Raw genomic sequence first — 22,741 nt, forward strand, 5'->3', positions numbered from 1 at the left:
AGTTCTTGGCCTAATTCAGACAGTTATGATGTTCAAGATATTCCAAAAGTACGACAAATGAAAACCAGTTTGACATGTATTTTTCCACCAAATGACGATTTAGTTTGTAAGTTTTCAAGTATCTCTAGATTAACACGAGTAGTTGCCCTATGCAAGAGATTTATTTATAATTGTTGTAATAAAAAGAAGAAAACAGGAAATCTTAATACTGCAGACATTCAAGATTCATTACAAACATGCATCTGGATGGTACAGCAACAAGTATATTGTCAAGAAATTAATGATCTTCGATCAACTTCTACCGTTCCTAAAAAAAGTGAGCTTCTTAATCTTCATCCTTTTCTCGACGATCATAACATAATTCGAGTTGGAGGAAGGTTGAATAATGCTGATATTGCGTACGATATTAAACATCAGATTATTTTGCCACCAAAACACAATCTTACGATGTTGATCATCAAGGTTGAACATTTGAGGTTATTGCACGCTGCACCTCAATTATTGTTAGCTTCACTAAGACTCAAATATTGGATACCACGAGCTCGAAAGGTAATTAGAAGTGTTATTCATAACTGTGTAACATGTTTTCGATTTAAGGCATCTTCGGCTAATCAATTAATGGGTCAGCTGCCCAAACACAGAGTAGAGTTTAGTCGTCCTTTTCTTAATTCAGGAGTTGCCAACTTGTATAGTGACAACGGCACCAATTTTGTTGGAGTCAACAATGAGTTAAATTCATTGAGGAAACTCTTTTATGATAAAGAATTTAATACATACAGACATTGAAAATTACGCTGCCAAGTCTCAGCTCAAATGGCACTTCATACCAGCTAATTCACCTCATTTTGGGGGCCTGTGGGAAGCAGCTGTGAAGTCAATGAAATATCACCTCAAAAGAGTCATAGGTAAAACTTATCTAACTTTCGAAGAATTTTCTACCCTTTTATCCGATATAGAAGCTATCCTCAATTCTAGACCTATTTCTACTTTATCCGATGACCCTAGCGATCCATCTTGACACCTGGACATTTTCTTATTGGTAATCCTTTAATAGCACTACCTGAACCCAATTTGTTAGATATAAAATGTAACAAGCTTTCCAGATGGCAACAGCTTCCGAAGATACGACAGAGTCCTTGGTCACGATGATCTCCATGGTTTGCAGCAGTGCAGCAAGTGGAAGTCACCCTCCGAAAATCTTCGACCAGGTCTAGTAGTGCTAGGGAAAGAAGACAACTTACCACCTCAATTTTGGAAAATGGCTGTAATAGACAGTGTTTTCCCAGGTAAAGATGGTCTAGTACGCGTAGTTCAGTTGAAGGTAGGCAGCACGTTTTTCAAGAGACCTATTACTAAACTTGTGCCATTGCTAATAAACTGAGACAATGCAATTAATATTGATCAAAGATCAAAGTATGTTAGGTTTAAAATCAGACACTCAGCGCTGCCTATGGGCAGCTTTAGTATTAAGAACATTCTGTATACTATTCAGACTGTATTCAAGTTGGACTGTGACAGAGTAAGCATGCACGCCAGTACGGCCCCTGCATCATAATAATATAGTTAAATATTGTTAATTTTATAAATATAGTATATTTAGTTATCAATCAGTGTGTAATTATTTTATTCTTAATACAGTCCATTATTCTGCTATAATGTACAGCCCGTTATTATCCACTTTTTGTTCAGTTTGTTCCTTGTTTGGTTCACTTGGTGCATTTTCATGGTTTGTTTCACACAGCTATATGTCAGTTACAAGGGAAATGATCTTCAGTCAGCATTGCCTACAAGCCAAAATGAGCTACAATATGATAGAACAAAGCCATTACAACAGGTCTATTCATAATTCTTGCTTTTGTTATAAAATACTATATTCCTCCAACTTTATTTTCTGTTTAACCATTGTTAGCCAAAATTAATGATAAAAAAATAGGACAAATCATATGGTGCATCTAATGAAAAAAATATGAATATCAGTTCATTCTATAAGGGATGTATTTAATTTTCAGGTAATTAGAAAAATGAAGACAAAATAACTTTCAATGTCACTAAACCTGTTAGGCCAACCAACAGTAGTGGACTTGAAGATAGGACTCTGCATAATCTGTAGGAACGGAGATGGTAAAGATTGGATGTTTCTAATCGAAATATTTAGACAGAAACAGATTCATCCCAATAATTCCAGTTTTCACCAGCATAAGAGGGACAGAATTAATGATTTTGAACTAAACGATTCAACTGAACTGAATTTTTTTGGTTATTTTATTAATGATACAAAGGAAAACACGAAAAAGCAAACAAATTTGAGTGCTTCAACAAAAATAAACAAACTGTCACCAGAATCATGTTTTGTGAAATGGTCAGTAGCAACCTTATTGAAATTAGAAAATTTCTGGTGATTCTAAAAAAAACTAGCCATATTTTCTTTTTCTGTTTAGCATCTGGAACCAGTGTAAGGTATTACTTCACAGGATGATATGTATGTAAATTAAGAGCAATGAGTGTCTTGTACAGTCTCAGTTCGACCATACCTGAGATGTGTGATGAACTTAAACCCAACCACCAAAGAACACTGGTATCATCTTGTCAATGTTAGTTGATGCATAGAACTAGCTAAATGTTAGTTGATAGTAGAACCTAAATGTTTGCTGTGTGAAGGATGCATTGACTTAACACAAGATTTTACACACGAGTTCCTCTTGCTGATAGATTGCAGAATGAAGCTGCAGGACTGGTATAGATTATTAAAGAAAAGCCGGCACTAATGAAGCAAAGCCAATTGAAGAAAGGGAAACAAATCTTTCAGCAGAAAGATTGTGAACTACTCTAGATAGGGTATATCAAGAGAGGTATCAGCTCTTGCCATACAGCAGAAAAAGACAAGTTTATCGATAGGCCAGTGTTTGTTTTATCTAGACAATAACTGAACGAACATTAAGTATGAACATAACATGACTACATTTGACCAGTAAGCGTTTAGGCCCACCCACCACTGACTGACTCATTTACCATACGTTACAAAATTAGCATTAAATAATAAATAGTAGTTAAATTGCATTTTATTATATTAATGACCACTTCATGGCAGCACGCTGGTCAGGTTCAGTATTTACATTTATGATTGTGCAATTTGTAAATCTGTAATCCTAATTTTTTTTTTAAAAGTTATAATTCCATTAAGGCCATCAGACCAAATAGACCAATAAATGTCATATGCATTCATTGATCATCAGTTAGTAGAATGCTGGTGAAAAATTTACATTCCTGCTTAACGATTTGCCTGTGTTCTCTACAAGGATATAAAAGTTAAAAGAATCCTTGTTGTTACAATTTGAAATAATCTGCAATCAAATTGCTGGTAATGTCTACTATTATGGTTAATGACCTGCGAGATGTATGCTTCCAACTCTACAAGACAAAAGTTTGAGTAATTTTATAACAGTTATTCATCTTTTTTCATTTACAAGTACGAGGTGTGATCAAAAAATACGGTGAATGAATTTTTATAGCCGCAACTGCTGACGCTACATCCATATGCTGTATTTGTCCAATAGCGTGATCAACTGAGACAGGCAAGGACAAGTTGTAACACGTTCGAGCTTGCCAGTCAGCTGCTAGAGTGAGGTTGTGTTTATTGTGTCTGTCGCGCAACAAGGATTTTGAACAACGCATTAACATTAAGTTTTGTTTTAAGTTGAAATCGATATATGGCGATAATGTGGTAACTTTGAAGACTGGGTACAAGTGGTATGACCGATTTAAAACCGATTCAACAGACGGTGTCTGTTGAAGATGAGCAGCATGCGGGACGTCCAGTAACCTCAAAAACAGTTGAAAATGTGCAAAAAGTGGAAACAATGGTTCGTTCAAACAGGCGAATGACTATTCGAGAGCTATCGGAAGACCTTAACATCTCGTACGGATCTGTTCATTGCAATTCATTTTAACTAATGAATTGCAATGAGAAGAGTGAGTGCAAAATTTGTTCCCAAATTTTTAAGTGATGAACAGAAGGAAAATCGTGTGACAATTTGCACGGAGTTAAAGGGTCGTCTTCATGCAGATCCGGGCTTCATGGCCAAAATTGTAACTGGAGATGAAAGTTGGGTCTATGGCTATAACCCTGAGACCAAAATGCAGAGTTCCCAATGGAAAACCAGTTCATCTCCTCGCCCTAAAAAGGCACGTCAGTCAAAATCCAATATCAAGGTCGTGCTCGTTGTTTTTTTTGATAGTGAGGGCATAGTGCGATCAGAGTTCGTTCCAAGGGGAACAACTGTCAACTCTGAATTTCACAAGGGTGTACTGCAACATTTGCGAAACGATGTACGAAGAAAGCGACCAGAAAAATGGACCAATGGCTTCCTTCTTCACCACAACGCGCCGTGTCATACCTTGCTTCTCATTTGCGAGTTTTTGGCCGAAAAAAGTGTTCCTGTCTGTCCGTATCCGCCATACTCACCAGATTTAGCACCATGAGACTTTTGGCTCTTCCCAAAAACGTTTAAAGGAAAACGTTTTGACACCATTGCTGACATTGAGAGGGCCACGACCGAGCAGCTGAAAGCCCTTCCGAAAGACGCCTTCCAGATATGCCTCCAGTCATGGAGTCAACGTTGGGGTAAGTGCATTGCTAGCCAAGGACAGTACTTTGAAGGAGATTAAAATGAATTCTATGTAACCTTATTACTTTATTTTAATAAAAAATTATTCACCATATTTTTTGAACACACCTCGTATTTTATGTTCTAAATAACAAAAAAAAAAAAAAAATGAAATAAGTGACAATTTAACATTTATAAAGGTGAAAAATAAGTCATTTCTTAACTTTATTTATTTTATGATAGTAAAAAACTAAAAACATAACATATTTTGTAACATATAATTTTCAAGGGGAAATTACACGAAAAAATATGATGTACCACATTATAACAAAAAGTAAAATTCACTTACGTAATGTAAAAATTGACATTTTCACCAAAAACCAAATCACCTGAGTTAATGAATATGAAGATTAGGAGTGCTGAGCCCTGATCAAGTTGAGATGAGTGTGTGGCAAGTGCTGATCCAAATCCACAGCCCTCTTGACACACCATGTCAGGTGTAGTACACTATCTTTCAAGTGATAGATTTGTTTCCCTTTCTTCAACTGGGATTGCTTCATTAGTGACGGGATATACTTGTTTTTGTTTCTATAGTCAATACCAGTCCTGCACCTCGATTCTGAAATTTGTCAGTAAGAGGAACACTTGTGAAAACCTGTCCACATAAATAGTGTGACCACATATGACAGAACAATTCCAGCTGCAGAATTGTCACAATGCATCCTTCCCACAGTAAACTTTTAAATATGTAAAAAAAAAAAAACACCTACAGACAAACCAACTGTAAAAAAGCAATTGATATGACCAAATTTGTAACCTAAAGCAAGTTTTAGTCTGCAAGGTTATGTTATAATTTCTGATGGTAATTATGGTTATGTTATTACAAGTTAATGAAAATTAATTTATCTAAACTAACTTTTAATTTACATGCAGAAAAACACAGATGTGACTTATTTTCTTTCATCAGACAAAGCATTTGAAGTCTATTTAAAGTAAGGTACAAAAAAAATCTTATAAAAGCATTTATTTTAGGAAATAAAAATATAAATACACAATTTACACATTGGATATAAAATTGTTAAGAGAAAACATTCCAAATACTCAAGATAAATAACCAAATTAGTAATCAATAGCACAAACTAAAACATTTAAAAAAAACTCCAAGAAAGTTAAATACAAAGTTCTTAGGCCTGTTACTGTAAAGTTCTTAAGGTATAATATTAAAAAATTCTTTTTTAGGTTTTTGGAGGATTTGAATCCTCTGAAGGATTTTAATCCTTTGGAGGTTATTTGAATGGTTTTTTTTATCAGGACTTAGGGAAACATGAATATGGATGATGAAATGATGAATACTGAAGCAAGTGAAGTACCAGCTGTAAGAACCGAAGAACAAGCTGTTGTTGCTGGGCCATGTTCAAGCATGCCAAACAAGCGAAACTCAGATCACGTTGTAAGAGAAATTCTTAGCGTTCTGTTGGGAAATTTAAAACAACAGCCCACATAAGTAATGCAGGACCCAGATAAAGTGTTTATGATAACACACTCTCATCATATAAAAGGGACAAACTTCAAAACATTTCACTTGACAAATTTATCTGGTGTATTGTTTTAGAAGGAGGAAAGTGAACATAATAAACTTTAAACTATATACATTAAATAAAAATAACAAATTACTCCTAAATTTTTTTTTTGATTTTCATAATTTTAATATGTTTTAAATTTAAAACATGTGTAAGAAATAATTACTAATAAAAAAATATAATAAAGGGATTTATTGAATGGATTATAACATTTTAATTTTGAAAATAAATAGCTAGTATAAAATGAATACATTCTTAAACCCTAAAAGATTTTTATTTTTTTGTAATTATGAGGAACATAATACAGCCAGCCAATGAAGAAATTAAGAGTTAAGAAAACCCTCCAAAATTACATACTATATATAAAACAAAGAACCATATTTCACACAAAATTGGTCTGTATATAAAATAAAAGTATCAACCGTATACACAACACCACTACCCAATTTTTCAAGAAATTACAACTTACTGCTGATCTCTGTGAAGGAGTGGTAGCATCTCGACCTTTTATCAGGAGGTCCCAGGTGTTCGAATCCTGGTCAGGCATGGCATTTTTATAACGTAAAAGAGAAGAAAAACACCTTCAGAGTGGAAAAGGGTGTGATTGCAATGTATCTACCTGTATTACTAATTTTTTTACTGAAGAAGCAATAAAGATCTAAATAAATATCTGAATCCCGAGTAACAATACAAGAGTGAAAATAAATACAGTGGAATTTCCCACGAGCATAATTTGTTCTAGAATCTTACTTGTGATGCAAAACACTTGTTAAGTGAAACAATTTTTTCCATATAAATTAATGTAAAGTATGATAATGCGCTCCATGCCAAAAAATATTCAAAATTTTTTATATGTAACATTAAAGAAAATTATTTATAGATAAATTGTTACGGAGCAAAATCATCCCTGTGTAGTTTATTAATTATGAATTTATGACACATATCTAATTCTTTTTTATTAGAAAGCTATCTAGCGTCATTTGTTTTTCTCGGCGCTTCAAAATTTGGTGAAAATGTGACACTGCATTATTATTATTATTATTATTATTATTGAATAAATTTATAGCGTACTAGCCACCATCTTATAGGATGATGCTTTTCAACATTGGATGCAACATTTCCCATGCTTCCAGCATTTCTTTTATTGCGCCAGAAGATTGTTGCTTTGCTGTTTCTTTGCCCTTCCACTGACAAACTCTCTTCTACAACTTCTTGCTGTGAAAGACATTGCAATTCTATAAGCTGTTTGGTGGTCAGCTCTTGGTTGTGCACTTCCACAAGCACATCGTTATCCACCTCCAGTCCCATGATACTGGCTAAAGACACAATCTCATTGGCTATAGGCTCCACAGCTACTGTCTCAAACCCCTCAAAGACACATTCTACAATGCTCTCTGGCCAAAATTTCTTCCAAGCAGAGGTGAGGATTCTTTTGGTGACCCCTTCCCACACCTTATCAATCATCTTGAGGAGGCAACAATGTGAAACTGATCCTTCCAAAACCCTCTGAGAATGAGATTGGTCCTTTCAGTCACCTCAAAACAACGTTCAAAGAGTATTTTAATGTAGAGTTTCTTAAAATGTGAAATAACCTGCTGGTCCATAGGCTGAAGTAACAGAGTGGTGTTGGGAGGCAGAAACTGGATCTTGATGAAATTAAATTCTTCAACTAGGTCATCTTGTAGGCCTGGAGGATGTGCAGGTGCGTTGTCCATAACAAGTAAAACATGGAGTGGCAGATTCAACTCGAGCAAATATTTTTTTCACAGAAGAACCAAACACTTCATTGATCCAATCAATAAAAATGTAACCTATTATCCAGGCCTTGTTGTTGGATCTTCACATAACATTTAGCCTGCTCTTCTGGACATTACACTTCTTGAAGGCTCGTGGAGTTTCTGAATGGTAAACAAGCAGAGGTTTAATTTTTACATCACCACTTGCATTGGCACAAAATAGCAGCGTGAGCTGGTCTTTCACTGGCTTGTGGCCGGGCAATGCATTCTCCTCTGCTGTTATATATGTTTGCTTTGGCATCTTTATCCAGAAGAGACCCGTCTTGTCATAATTAAAAACCTGTTGCGACAGGTACCCTCAGAATCTACAAGCTTCTTAGTCAGTGATGAAAATTTCAGCTTCCTTTGTGTCACAGCTTGCTGCTTCATCGTACCTCACAATGCTGTGGATGCCGGTTTTTCTCTTAAACTTCTCAAACCATCCATGACTACCCTCAAGTACTTCTTCTTTGGTTGTTGATGATCCTGGCGTGTTCTTAACGAGGTCTGCGAAAGTAACTTTTGCTTTCTGACAAGTGATGTTTTCGTTAACCGTATTGCCTTGTAATTGCTTTTCGTTTATTTGGTGATGTAGACTAATTGTATGTGCGTGCTAGATCAGCCACGTTCATACCTCATTCTCGCTTTTCAATGATTTCACGTTTCATTTCTACAGGTTTTTTTCTCTTACAGCTGTCTTCTTGTGGTTTATTAATCAGGGAAATTTTTGCAAGGGTTGTTTAACTTTACACAAAAAAAAATCACAAACAATGTCTAAACACAAGTTTGGAAAATATGTAATCACTAATGGCACTAACAAGCTAGTACAACAAATACTAAACACAGACTGATGTAGCACTGATGATGAATGTTCCACAGGGCATGCACACACGCAAGAGATGTGTAGAGGAGACTTCTTTCCCACGTCACTTGTATGCAAAATTTTGTTCGTTATGAAATACCTGTTATTTGAAATACTCATTATGAGAGGTGCTCGTTAAGCGAGGTTCCACTGTACACTAAAGGCTATACATAAAATCCTAAAACAAAACTGATATCGACCCAAGCTATTGCAATATTTGTTAAAGGATTGAGACAAATTTTTTTGTGAACCAAAATGTCATACTTTTAAAATTCTTTTGATTTCAGTCTGTTTCCCAACTTGTGGAAATTATCATACCATACCTAAAGACAGTTCCTCTTAAGATGTTATTTACCTTTATACCAATATCACTATAGTCAATTCTGTTAAAATCTTTGAAAGTGTTATTTTTAATCCCTTATTTTATCACATATTGTCAATAATATCAAATAAACAACATGAAATGTTCCAAGAAGCACAACTACTAATTTAATTTATATCACTGTGGAACAGTAAATAATTACATTAAAATAAGCCAAATCATGTTTTAAGGTAACTGGTGTAAATCGATGTCATTTTTATGAGAATAAAAATTCTGTAAACAATTTTACAAGGGTTATTTTTTTTTCAAGGTCTGATCGGTCGCGAAATAAAAACCCACGCAAAAATCAGATGAACCTTTGCGCATATGTGTTGCGCAGCATATCTAGTATGGCCTTCAATCACGCCGTGTCACTTTGTTTAGTTCTGAACACGCAGCTAGCACGTAAACATGTCTACAACAATAGCATCTCCCGCCAAGTGTGAAGTGCGTGCGGTAATTCGATTTCTTAAGGTTGAGGGGTGTAATGCAGCTGAAATTCATAGACGAATAAGTAATGTGTACAGTGAAACTTCAATGAATGACAGCAAACTTCAATGAGTGACAATTCGAGAAAATCGTTGGTTCATAATTTCTGTATCGAGCGATTTGTTTCCTAAAATTTCAAGGTCAGCTCTCTCTACACCATTGTGAGTGAGACTTCAGTACCGCAAACTGTGTGCGAGATGGGTTCCCAAGATGCTGTCCGACCATCACAAAACAATGAGAATGGACACCTCCCTAATGTTTCTCCAGCGCTACCACAATGAAGGAATAGATTTTTGAAACAAAATTGTCACAGGGGACAAGACATGGGTCCATTTCGAGACTGAAGAAACAAGAGAACAATCCACACAGTGGATGCATTCTCATTCTCCCAGTAAACCAAAGAAGTTCAAGCGAACCTTCTCCAACAGAAAATGTATGACTACTGTGTTCTGACTTGGTGGAGTTCTCTTGGTGGAATTCATGGAACGTGGCACAACCATCACTGCAGCCTCATACTGCGTGACTCTTAAATGTCTACGAAGGGCAATTCAAAATAAGTGGAGAGGAATGTTGCCATCAGGCATTGTCTTTCTCCATGACAATGCTCGGCCGCACACTGCAACTGTAACAAAGAAGCTCCTGCAGCGTTTTTGTTGGGAAGTGCTTGATCATCCACCATACAGCCCGGACTTGGCTCCATCCGATTTTCACCTCTTTGCTCACATGAAACGCTGGCTAGGAGGACAACATTTTGGCACAGACATCGAGTTGCAGACCAGCGTAGAAACATGGCTAAAAACACAGTCGGCTTCGTTCTATGACAGGGGTATTGGAAAGTTGGTACCATGCTACGACAAATGTCTAAATCAGAGTGGCGACTATGTAGAGAAATAGCGTAACTATGTAGGTACTTGTTACAAATAAAAATTTTTTTATTTTCATTGTGGTTTTAATTTCATGACTGATCAGACCTTGAAAAAAAAATAACCCTTGTAAGTCAGTGAAAATATTTTGGACTTGATTCACCAGATGAAAGAATTAGGTGTAATTTTTACCGAACTCTTAATGACCGTGTTAATAATATAACAATCAGGGAATATTCTGGTAAGGACCTGATTTTAATCAAAATTTCACTGATTAAAATTTTTAAAATCTTCAAAGTTGTTTTACCATCTTTGATCTAGTCAAGAATACTATATGCTTCTGGTGCTCTTGGAGTTAAATTTTCACAATTTATTTTCTTTTCATTATTATTGTGCTGAGATTAACTGTAGTTATTTGAAAAATTCTGAATTTAAACAGGTGAATTTTTTACCTTTATTATACAAATTATTATTTGGCTAATTATGAATTATGCAGGTTGGACCATTTAAAACAACTAAATCTAAAAAAATGCATTATGTGATCAACAGAGGTTTCTGATCAGAAACATGATCAATCATGTTTATTCTAGTGCTAGCAAACCACTGAAGGTAGGGACAGATAGATAACAGGATCAAAAAATCTGATGTGGTCACCATATGACTTCCTTGAACACCTATTAGATTACATATATACATTGTTTGCTGCACTTCATTTAAACTTATTTCATTTGAAAGTGAGATACAATCCTCAAATTCTTTAATAAAGTGGACAGTTACATAATTGCTGAAATATTAGTTTCTATTAACATCAAATATTTATATTAATTCAACAATATTACATGAAATATTAGGATAGAGTGGAAGCTCCTTTATTACTTATATTACTAGATCAGTTTATTTGTATCTTCATGATGAGTTGCTGATTAGCAAAAGTTTTATATTTCTGGTGTGTTGAATAAATAGAAGTTAATAATAATTAGATTATTCCATTTAGTGAACTCATGTATACTGGTTACAAATGTTTTTTTTTTGACCTAACAGTGCAACATATTCAGTTTTTCTTATTAGATTATTTGGTGAACAAACAAAAATGAAAAAGAAACAATCATACAGGTAAAAGAAAGACACATGAAGAAATATATCTCAAAAAAAACGAAAAGATGATGAATATGAAGAGGAAGGTAATTTTATGAGCAAGGGAAGAAAAAATTAAGAAATGATAAATACACAAATTACGATCAGAATTATATCACAACAAAGAGCGATTAAACGATTGGCAACAAAAAACAAATAAACGAAATGATGATCAACTCCGACTTAGGGAGAATACTATCCGACAATACCAGGGGAGTAATGAAATTAAAGATAAGCATTTTCTGCAATTTATTAAAGTCCGGACACGTATTTCTGATTGATGCTGTTCTTTTGAGGGTCTATTTTTCAGTCACTCTGTAGTTAACTTTAATGTTGATAAAATTAAATAGAAATTCCAGAATATTTAAAAAAAATTAAACAGGAAAATGATACCATAATACAATACCATAATAGGTAAATTAGAAAATCCAAAAATAATATGATTCTAAATTATAATTTTCATCTAATATTAAATAATCAGATCATTCACCAAATTTATTACATATACACATATGTAATAATGCCGATTAAATTACATATACTCATTTTTAAAAGTACATAATTTTATTTCACTAATAACTTCTCTTTTTTTTTTTATTATTATTATTGAATTATTATTTATGGTAAAAATTTTTTTACAATCACAGGTTAATAAATCAATATATTTAAATTAAAAAAAAAAGTTAAAAAAAGGAGATTAAGTCTGATTTGAATCAATGTGCCTTCCCTCATAAGCTCCAAATATTTCATTAATTAAAATTTTATTTGGCTATAATTCTTGAACCAATGAAAGTAAGTACCAATTATGATACATTGTTGAAAAGCTCTTAATAAGGGCTTATTACTACTGCAGTTAAGAAAAAGTCCAAAATTCAATTTTTGGAGATTTTTGGACTCTTTTGGTTCAGTCAATTGCAATCAAAAGGAGAGAGATGCCCAACCAGATATTACAACAATCCTAAATTCAAAATTCCAACATCTAATCGTTTTTGAGTTATGCAAGATACATATATATGTACATAAGACGTCACGCCAAAACTAGTCAAAATGGATATTTCTGTTGAAATATAAAAACCAAAATTTTCCAAGATCACAATACTTACTTTACTTTGTAAAAGGGAACACTGATGCTTGGCTATGAATCCGTCGATGAAAGAAATGAGTGTGCCCAGTTCCTCAGTAATCTCTGGACAGGTATATAATGATCTTCAAGAACCATAGCATGAACTAGATCAATGAATAATCATAATTTGCTGATGTTTAAGGTTGTTCAATTCTGGGGTCTTCATTGGCCAATGTTATGCACCTTTAAAACAACTGAACCATTCATTAACAAAGCAGTTTAATTAAAAGCGTCTCTGAAAGTTTTATTGAGTTCGAAGCAGAAATGAATAAAAATACATTTATCTTCAAAGTTTTTAAGTATTGTTTAAAATCTGATAAGATATTAGTATGTGTTGACTCCAGCCATTCACGTCAAAAATTAACAATGATAGAATGACACATCAAATGACAACATTTTGATAGTTGCCAATGGCCAGTGGCACTTGTTGGTGCACTATTACACAAGTTCTTTTTTTTCATTTATTTCATTTTTAAATAACAATAAGATGGGTTAGATATGCTTAAAGTGAAAATTTCAATGAATGAATGATAAATACAAGAAATATAGAGCAAAAACTGAAAAACTAATAAGGTGGATCATATAATAAGAAACTGTCAATTAAATATCAGAAAGGAAGCGCAAGTATACAGTTTAAACTAAATGGCAAGAAAGATAACTATCCGTAAAAAAATAGAGAAATTTTTAAAAACCATTCTTATAAAGGATAACAAAAAAAACATGAAATGAAACCTAGTAACACGACTTACATGATCAGATGTCAGACCTCCTTCTGTCTTGACAACTGGCACAAACAAGAATTTCATTTCCTCTGTTTCATCCTTAGTTTCTAATTTAACCTCAGAGTGTAATGGATCTTCATCCATAAAAGTATTACCACTTGGTACATCCATTATCTGCAATAAGCAACAATTTATTAATTTAAGTGATTCTGTAACAGAAAAAAATAATAATTAAATAAGAATAACCACATTACAGAAATACCTGGTTGTACATCTCTTGCCATTATTTAAAAAAAAAAAATTTGTACCATAATATTTTGGCTGTTGAGATCATTTTGTTGAATTTTTCATGTTGTGGTTATTCCCTGTTCTATATTGGTGACATTTGGAATGTTGTACAAGAATCATGGGCTTTTATGCACGATAAATTACAGCACCATCTGTCTTAACATAAAAACATTACAATGTTTTTTTTAATATTACTTGTAGCTATCTACATTAGCGGCACAGAGCATTATTATACTTAAGCCATATAAAACCCTATATCCCTACCATAATGGAAATGCATAACTTTTTATAAATTTCAGAGACCTGTATTGCTGTTATTTATTTTAAAAAAAACATTTTATTACTTGACAGTCATAACAGAAAAAAAATGTTTAACGTACATTAATTTTATTGATATTCTTAGAAAATATACAACTGAAACTGATATTTCCATATTTTAGGTACATAGCATATGACCAAGATTGAGTAGGTCATTCTTTTCTTTTCCATACTATTAGCTCTAATTTATTATGCTAGCAAATTACAAAATTAAGCAATGCTACACAGATCGGCAGTGTCCAGTACCACTCTATTGAGATCTGAAATAAATACAGTGGTACAGGACTTTGTAGACCAGTATGTTTTTTTATGCTTCCAAGATGCAATTGAACTCAATATTGCACTTATTTAAAAATACGATATTAAATCCAAATTTTAAAATATAAACTATGGCTAAACCATGGGAGAGTTAAGCTCAAGATAAAATCAGCATCACAGAAATACCCGTGAGGGCTCTGGGAACTAATACCACAGTCAGCTGTTAACATATTACTGAAGCCAGCAGCACACCTCAAGAACTCTGTTTGATATTAATTGAAGATTTCTGACAACCCTCATGCATATGTACTTTCTAAAAATTTTATCTTAAATAACTAACGGCCAAAACAGAAACAGTAAACTATTGACTTACCAAGTACTACCTAAAATGTTTTTCGACACAATACATCATCAGACATATTTATATGAATGAACATATCGATTTAAAACAAAAAAAAAATCCATGCGACAAAACATATATCATTAATAAAAGCTGTTTCCTATCCCATGGATTGATAAGGTTATCTGCTGTTTGGAAAAAGCTATATCATTAATAAGATAATTAGCTCTGAATATGGAAAAATTGGAATCAGACATGCACCTGCCAATCTGAAGTGAAGTAGGGTAAACTACCCAACGATGAAGAAAGAATAAAGAGGGAGAAACAATAACATTTATTCAAAGCTAAAAAGGTCATTGTGGTACAGGAAAAATCATCCACTTGCAAATAAGCAGACATATTCCTTTTGCAGAAACACATGCCTTTGAAAAGCTGAAACATGGGGCTAGCATATATCAGTATAAGTCAGCACTTTTGAATTAACAGAATGATATATTATGACATATTCTATGAGTCCACATATCACTGATCATTAATTAAGATTTTGAACTGTAATGAATCTGTTTTTAATAATAAAGACCTTTAATAAAATTGTTGAATATTTTAATAATAATTATATTTATAAAGATAATAATAACTTTAGGTTAGATAACCTATTAGCTACTTAAATTTTTTGAAAGGGGTTTATGATGTTACAAAAGCAGTTACTATCTTTTCCATGTCAAGCAGAAAGCTTGAGCAGATCTCTCAAGGGGGAAGCTACGGTCTGTTAAATAGGGTCATTCCATGTCAAGTGGACCAGAAGTCTCCAGTCGACCGTCTCCAAACTTCATAAAATTTTGCGTGGACATTCGCTGTCGTCTTAAATGCCATTTTACCAAATTATAGCTCTATATCTGCTATTGTTGATTTTCTGTGATCTCTTGAAAAAAGGGTACTTACTGGTAGTTTGCACATACATGCAAAAATTCTAACTTTGAATTATAATTTTGAAGGCAATAATAAAGCTGTAGATTTGAGTTTTAATACTTTAGTTTAACATTTTATGCTGAATTCAAAAATGTTGTTCATAAGTTTCTTTCAGCACCTGGTTTTGAGTTGTAGCAGCTGAAATTCAGCTAAAAAGTTGTTGCAACATGTTGTATGTCAAAGTTTGAACTTATATTATTCCTTATGTAGTACTTTAATTGGAACAAGACTTTGTAACCTGAAAAAGGGTAAAATTATGTGTAACATCCTAATGTTTCAAAGCAATTGGAGGCTTGTCAGGAGATATTCATTACCAGATTTGGTCAAAACCTTTTTAGCTTGTTTGACCTACCTTTGAAAGTTTATATCTCAGGTATTCCTTAGATTTTGTTAGTTTTATAACAGTTAGAAAGAGCAACTTATACACTACAAAATCTGTGTAAGTTAGTTTTTGACTGTAGATTATAAGTGGCAGAAAAATCAGCTGAAAGATAATGCATCTTTCATACTGGGAGCAAGTTTTCTGTAATGTTTATGCATGAAATGAATACTCTCTAGTACAAAATAACATTTTATTAAGTAATACCATCCATTTTGCTGCCTGCTAATATGAAATACGACTATGAAATATAGTCGTAGTAGTAATAACAGAGTGCAATAAAGTATTACAATATTATAGAACAAGTAGCTTCAAAACAAAATAAAAATATCTTAAGTAGTCAGAAACGTTTTAGCACAATACTTTTAATTCCACTTCAGCTGAAATTGTTTCTCAATCTTTGACTGGATGTATTCTGAATATATATATATTGTCGTCCTGATGATGTCATTAATGGTGCTTCAACAGTAGCAACAATGTTCTCTACTGGAATCCAGCAAGTGTCCTTTATAAGAAGCCAATAATAAGGAGCTGCACCATGAGGGTGCATGAAACCAATCAGGGCAGCATTTTTTTCAAAAGACATATATCTCCAATTCACTAAGTATTACCACACATGCAAGCCACATATTGGCTTGGTTGCAAGCTGGTAAGTGATATGCCTTGAGCAGGCTTATTAGTTTTACAAACATCAGCTTCAAATTCTGAAGTATCATTTGAGACTCTGTTGACTTGTATTTTAGCTCTGCTTATTGGCTTTAACTGGTGGTCCTCTCTTGTTCCTGCAACTATGTGACCACTACTTAACTGGCTTTCCTGTTCAGGTAAGCTGTTCTGTTCAGATTCTCTTAACTTCTCTTGGAATAAAAAAGAATCTGATTCCTGGTATAGTTTCTTTACAAAATTCAACAAGTCTCTTGGTGTCAATGTCTGGTTTTCTGTAGGTCATTGAAGGCTGGCAGGTGCTGCTTATCTTTTTTTAGTACCTCCAATTCCATTACAAGGTGATTTTCCACAGCTAGTACCAAAGAAGTTTCATTCAGCTGTTATCCCAAAGTTTTTTCATGTGGCACAAATTGATAAAATCCTTGTATTGGGCAGCTGAACCATCACTGAAGTGTTGAATATGTTTTATTTTAGTCACTGTCTTTAAGTGTTTGATCAGTTCAGTAAAAATATATGAACAGTAATGGTATCATGGCGCAGACAATCACTGACCATGTAAATGCCGTGTTTTTATTGTAATAAACCATGAATGAATGCAGCGTAGCTTGGTTGTTTTCCCAATGGAATTTCTGCACAGCATCTAGCACAAAAAACAAACAGTTCTCAGCAAGATTCATCAGGATGGTACAATTATCATTTAAATTTTCCTTTATTTGTTTTAAATATGAACTTTGATGTTTTGAAATAAAATGGTGGCTAGTCAGGCAAAAAACTCTAAGGAACGCATTGAGGCCATGGACACTCCGTTCCCAGTGCCTGAGCATGTTGCCCTCATCACTGAAGGCTTTTACGGGTATGTGAATTAAATGCATGTTTTGCTAGATGTTACTGCATGGTGAGTGCATGTGTGGTTGTTGGACGCCTCTTTCGAGAGTGCCTTTCATGCTTGGTGTTTCATTTCAGTTTAGTTCTTGCAATGCCTGTGTATGTGTATTGGTGGGATTTATACCCGTGTCTGTGGGTGTGTGTGTTTGAGGAGGTCTCATGAGCCTGTGGAAGTGTTTGTGCTTGGTTGAATCTATGTTTGATATCCTTTTGTGATGTGCTGTGTTTTTTGATGATATGACTTTGATGTTTCCTTGTGGTGACTAATTGTGTGTGTGGGGGATAACCTACCCCTAAAGTAATGCTCTACCACAGGTAAAGGTTTAGTAGGTAGTGCGCAGGTATACATACGCATGTAATAACATCCTGTGGAACCAGTTGGTGAACCCGATACTGCTTAGGCACCTGTAAATGGGGTTCTTCCACCTGTAAAAAAAAATTTGAGCTTCCTGGGCTGCTTCACCAATTAATAATTTTGAATTAAACGATTCAACTGAACTGAATTTTTTCGGTTATTTTATTAATGATACAAAGGAAAACATGAAAAAGCAAACAAATTTGTAATTGAACAAAAATAGACAAACTGTCACCAGAATCATGTTTTGTGAAATGGTCAACAGCAACCTTTACCATTTCCTTTGAAATTAGAAAATTTCTGGCGATTCTAAAAAAAAACAAGTTCTAGCAATCTTTTCTTTCTCTTTAACCTCCAAAACCACCAAAAGGTATTACCTCACAGGATGATATGTTTGAGTGCAAATTAAGTGTAGTCTTGTGCAGTCTAAAGTCGACCATTCCTGAGATGTGTGGTTAACTGAAACCCAACCACCAAAGAACACTGGTATCATCTTGTCCAAGTTAGCTGATGTATAGAACCAGCTATTGTTTGCTGTGGGAAGGGTGTATTGAGAAATAATTCTGCAGCTGGAATTATACTGTCGTATGTGAGATTTAGCTGGTGTTGGTCAGATTGTTAATTTGGACAAGCTTTTCACTAGAGTTCCTCTTAATGACAGACTGCAAAATCAAGCTGCAGGACTGGTATAGACTATTAAAAAAAAGCAAAAGTATATCCTGGTATTAATGAAGCAAACCCAATTGAAGAAAGGCACACAAATCTTTTAGCAGAAAGGTTGTTTACTACTCTAGATTTGGTATGTCAAGTGGGTTGTAGATTATCAGTTCTTGCCATACAGCAGAAAAGGACATGTTTACCGATAACAGAGGCCAGTGTTTGTTTTATCAAAGCAATAACTGAACAAACATTTAGTATGAATATAACATGATTACATATCAGCATTTGTGTATCACGTGTTTAGGCCCACCCACCACTGACTGATTCATTCACTACACATTACAACACTGGCATTAAATGATAAATAATAGTTACTTTGCATTTTATTATATTAATGACCACTTCATGGCGGCACGCTGGTCAGGTTCAGTATTTATATTTATGATTGTGCAATTTGTAAATCTGTAATCCTAATTTTTTTTTTAAAGTTATAATTCCATTAAGGCCATCAGATCAAATAGATCAATAGATGTTGTATGCATTCATTCATCATCAGTTAGTAGAATGGTGGTGAAGAATTTGCATTCCTGCTTAATGATTTGCCTGTGTTCTCTACAAGGATATAAAAGTTAAAAGAATCCTTGTTGTTACAGTTTGAAATAGTCTGTAATCAAACTGCTGGTAATGTCTATTATTATGGTTAATGACCAGTGAGATGTATGCTTCCAACTCTACAAGACACAAAAGTTTGAGTAATTTTAGAACAGTTATTCATCTCAAACAAGTTTCAATTATATGTATTTTACGTTCTAAAAAAAAAAAATAAATAAAAAAATGAAATAAGTGACAATTTTACATTTATAAATGTGAAAAATAAGTCATTTCTTAATTTGATTTATTTTATGATAGTGAAAAACTAAAAACATAACATATTTTGTAATATATAATTTTTAAGGGGAAATTACAAGAAAAAATATGATGTATCACATTAAAACAACACTTATACAAACACTTATACACTGTAAAAATTGACATTTTTTCCAAAAAAACTATATCACTTGGGTGAATGAATATGAAGATTAGGAGTGCTGAGTCCTGATCAAGTTGAAATAAGTCAAGTGATGAGTGTGTGGCAAGTGCTGATCCAAATCCACACCACTCTTGACACACCATGTCTGGTGTAATAGATTCAAGTGATAGATTTGTTTCCCTTTCTTCAACTGGGTTTGCTTCATTAGTGAAGGGATATACTTGTTTTTGTTTCTATAGTTAATACCAGTCCTGCACCTCGATCCTGACATTTTTCAGTAAAAGCTTGTGAAAAACCTGTTCATGTAAATAGTGTAACCACATGACAGGACAATTCCAGCTGCAGAATTGTCACAATGCATCCTTTCCACAGTAAACTTTTAAATATGTAAAAAAACATCACCTATAGATAAATCAGGTTTAAATAAGCAATTGTTATGCTCAAATTTGTAACCTAAAGCAAGTTTTAGTCTGCAAGGTTATGTTAGAATTTCTGATGGTATTTATGGTTATGTTATTACAACTACTGGTAAATAGGTTACATAAACTAACTCTTACTTTACATGCAGAAAAACAATGATGTGACTTATTTTCTTTTAACAGAAAAAGCGGCTGAAGTCTATTTAATGTAAGGTACAAAAAAAAATCTTACCAAATGTTAACTTTAGGAAATCAAAATATAAATACACAATTTACACATTGGATATAAAATTGTTAAGAGAAAACATTCCAAATACTCACGTTAAATAACCAAATTAGTAATCTACAGCACAGACTAAAACACTTAAAAAAGACGTAAAATTACAACAAAAAAAATCTCCAAGGAAGTCAAATACAAAGTTCTTAGGCTACGGCACACGAGAGTTTTTTCAAATCAAAACGAAGCGTAAAAACAAACTCAAAATACAGACAGGCTACAACTGTAGCATAGGTGTGGTCGGATGCAGCTTGTGTTCCCGTGTCATGTACACCTGTAACAACCATATTTACTTGGAAATCAGCAACGGGTATTCTTTGATATAAGTACTTAGTACCGAAACTTACTCAATAAAACGAGTCGTTACTTGTTACAGGCAGTTCATATCGCATCGTTACGCTGTCAAAACAATAATTGAATGAACATTATGAATATAACATGATTACTTATCAGCAGTATGCGTTTAGTCCCACACTCTACGGACTGACTCATCTACCATACATTACAACATTAGGATTAAATAATAAATAGTAGTTTGTTTTCATTTTATTATGTTAATGACCACTTCATGGCGACCCACTGGTCGTGTTCACTATTTACATTTACGATTGTCTAATTCGTAAGTCTGTATTCTTAATTTTTTTAAATGTACCTTAGTTGTAGCTTTATGTAGATGTTATTTATTACATTACAGTAAATTCATTCTTTTGTTTGTTTGTTTGTTTGATCTGTTCTGTCATCTACCGTTTCATTTCTATTTAGTTTTAAATTAAATTAACCCTTATTTCGTAGTTTTCATTCCATGTTATGAAGCAAATGAGTGTTTCCCGAGAGTTAAAAATTAATGATTTGATTTTTCAAATGATAATTAAAAATCTGTAACAGTTTTCTGTAGTTGAAGATCTCGGTTTTAATGAACTATTGAAATATCTTGAACCGAATTACAAAATGCGTCCATCCCCCCACAGTCCTGTATAAATCTATACAAGAACCTACCCTTACTTGTGACATGCCATTCTTGCTGCCATGCTTCCATTGCGAGGCTGTAAAGCCTTCTCTGCAAGCGAGAGATGGGCAACTATTTGAAATTTAGAACCGGTGCATTGTGATCACCGTTCCGCTCCGGTCAGGCACGGGTCGAAACCGCATTCGAAATACCTTGGCCTGCCTACCTCTTCGCAATTTCCTTATGGCCGCCCGAAATTTCACCACTAAATGGATTGGGCGAGACTTTCCAAATACAGTGGTAGCGTCCCAGGAGTTTGTTTTAAGAAGACCAGTGCATACGATTAAGGATCTGCGCTGGGCACTCCTTAAATTTTGAACAAGTGCTGTATTCAAATCCAACCTATACACTCAAACAGGCGCATAAAAGTTCATGCTTTCGAAGGTAACTCGGTACACTATATACATTTGACGGCCTGACATCGCGTAATCCTTTTGAGCAGTCCTTTTAAGCTTTTGCATCACAGAGACGGCGTCCAACGCTACTTTCCTAATTTGGTTACTAAACAGAAACTTCTCATCAAACAAACACCTAGGTTCTTATGAACTCGAACTCGGTTGATTACACAGTCTTTATACTTAATATGGGGTTACGACTGTTCGATAATTTGTCTGCATCCTTGAGAAGAATAAACTTCGTCTTGGGCACAGAAATCCTAAAATTTTGAATGTCCACCAGCCCTCTGCGGTTGACAAAGCCGGCTGCGCTCGGTCTTCTAGCTGCGGTCGTGAATTACCACGAACTAACAGGAGACAGTCATCAGCGAAAGCCTGGGCCGTGACCCCTTCCGGGAATGTCAGTCACAAAAATTCTTCGAATACCAGGTTCCACAGCAAGGAACCGAGAACGGAGCCCTGCGGGCTTCCCCTGATGACAGATTTTTCCACAACTAGGTGCGCATCCTTAAACAGAGCCGTGCGAACTGACAAGTAGTCACGTACTACGACCTGCAGGGCTAGTGGAACATTGCGGCGTTCCAACTCATTGAGGACAGAACTCCAACACAAGGAAGGAAGTGCTGCCTTTATGTCAATAAAAATTGCCGAAAAATATTTACAGTCGGTGCTTTCCCTCTCGGAAGAGCATTTAAGATGCAATTCTCGGTGCCAACCCCTTTCATGAAGCAGTATTGGCCTCGATTTAGAAAATCGTTCATATCGATATTTTCCCAGAGCTTTGCCACAACCAGTCTTTCAAGCAAATTGCCGATTACCGGCAAGAGGTTGATAGGTCGATAACTACTGCCTTCACTTGGATCCTTTTCTGATTTAAGAGCACCCTCACCAAAGCCACCTTCCAACGAGTCGGAAAGCAACCCCAGCTCAGGAACCTCGAGAACAGCCGTTCAGGCGGCTCTCTTATGACAGGTAGCAGATGA

General features: G+C 34.4%; 1 protein-coding gene across 6 annotated transcripts in view; it reads right to left on the reverse strand.

The window, feature by feature from the left end:
- Positions 1 to 20,841, reverse strand: part of LOC142331595 (uncharacterized) — a 93,148-nt gene extending 72,307 nt beyond the window's left edge. For 3 of the 6 annotated variants that reach the window (XM_075377919.1, XM_075377974.1, XM_075377642.1), the window contains exons 1-2: positions 20,402 to 20,693; positions 13,541 to 13,687 (exon numbers count right to left, since the gene is read on the reverse strand). In XM_075377919.1, coding sequence (XP_075234034.1) covers positions 13,541 to 13,684 — 144 coding nt within the window. In that variant the 5' untranslated portion in view covers positions 13,685 to 13,687; positions 20,402 to 20,693. The other 3 variants (XM_075377773.1, XM_075377699.1, XM_075377849.1) reach the window with 3 other exon arrangements.
- Between the last annotated feature and the right edge of the window lie 1,900 nt (positions 20,842 to 22,741).

The sequence above is a fragment of the Lycorma delicatula genome, chromosome 1, assembly GCF_047948215.1.
Source record: "Lycorma delicatula isolate Av1 chromosome 1, ASM4794821v1, whole genome shotgun sequence".
In the NCBI taxonomy this organism is placed as follows: domain Eukaryota; kingdom Metazoa; phylum Arthropoda; class Insecta; order Hemiptera; family Fulgoridae; genus Lycorma; species Lycorma delicatula.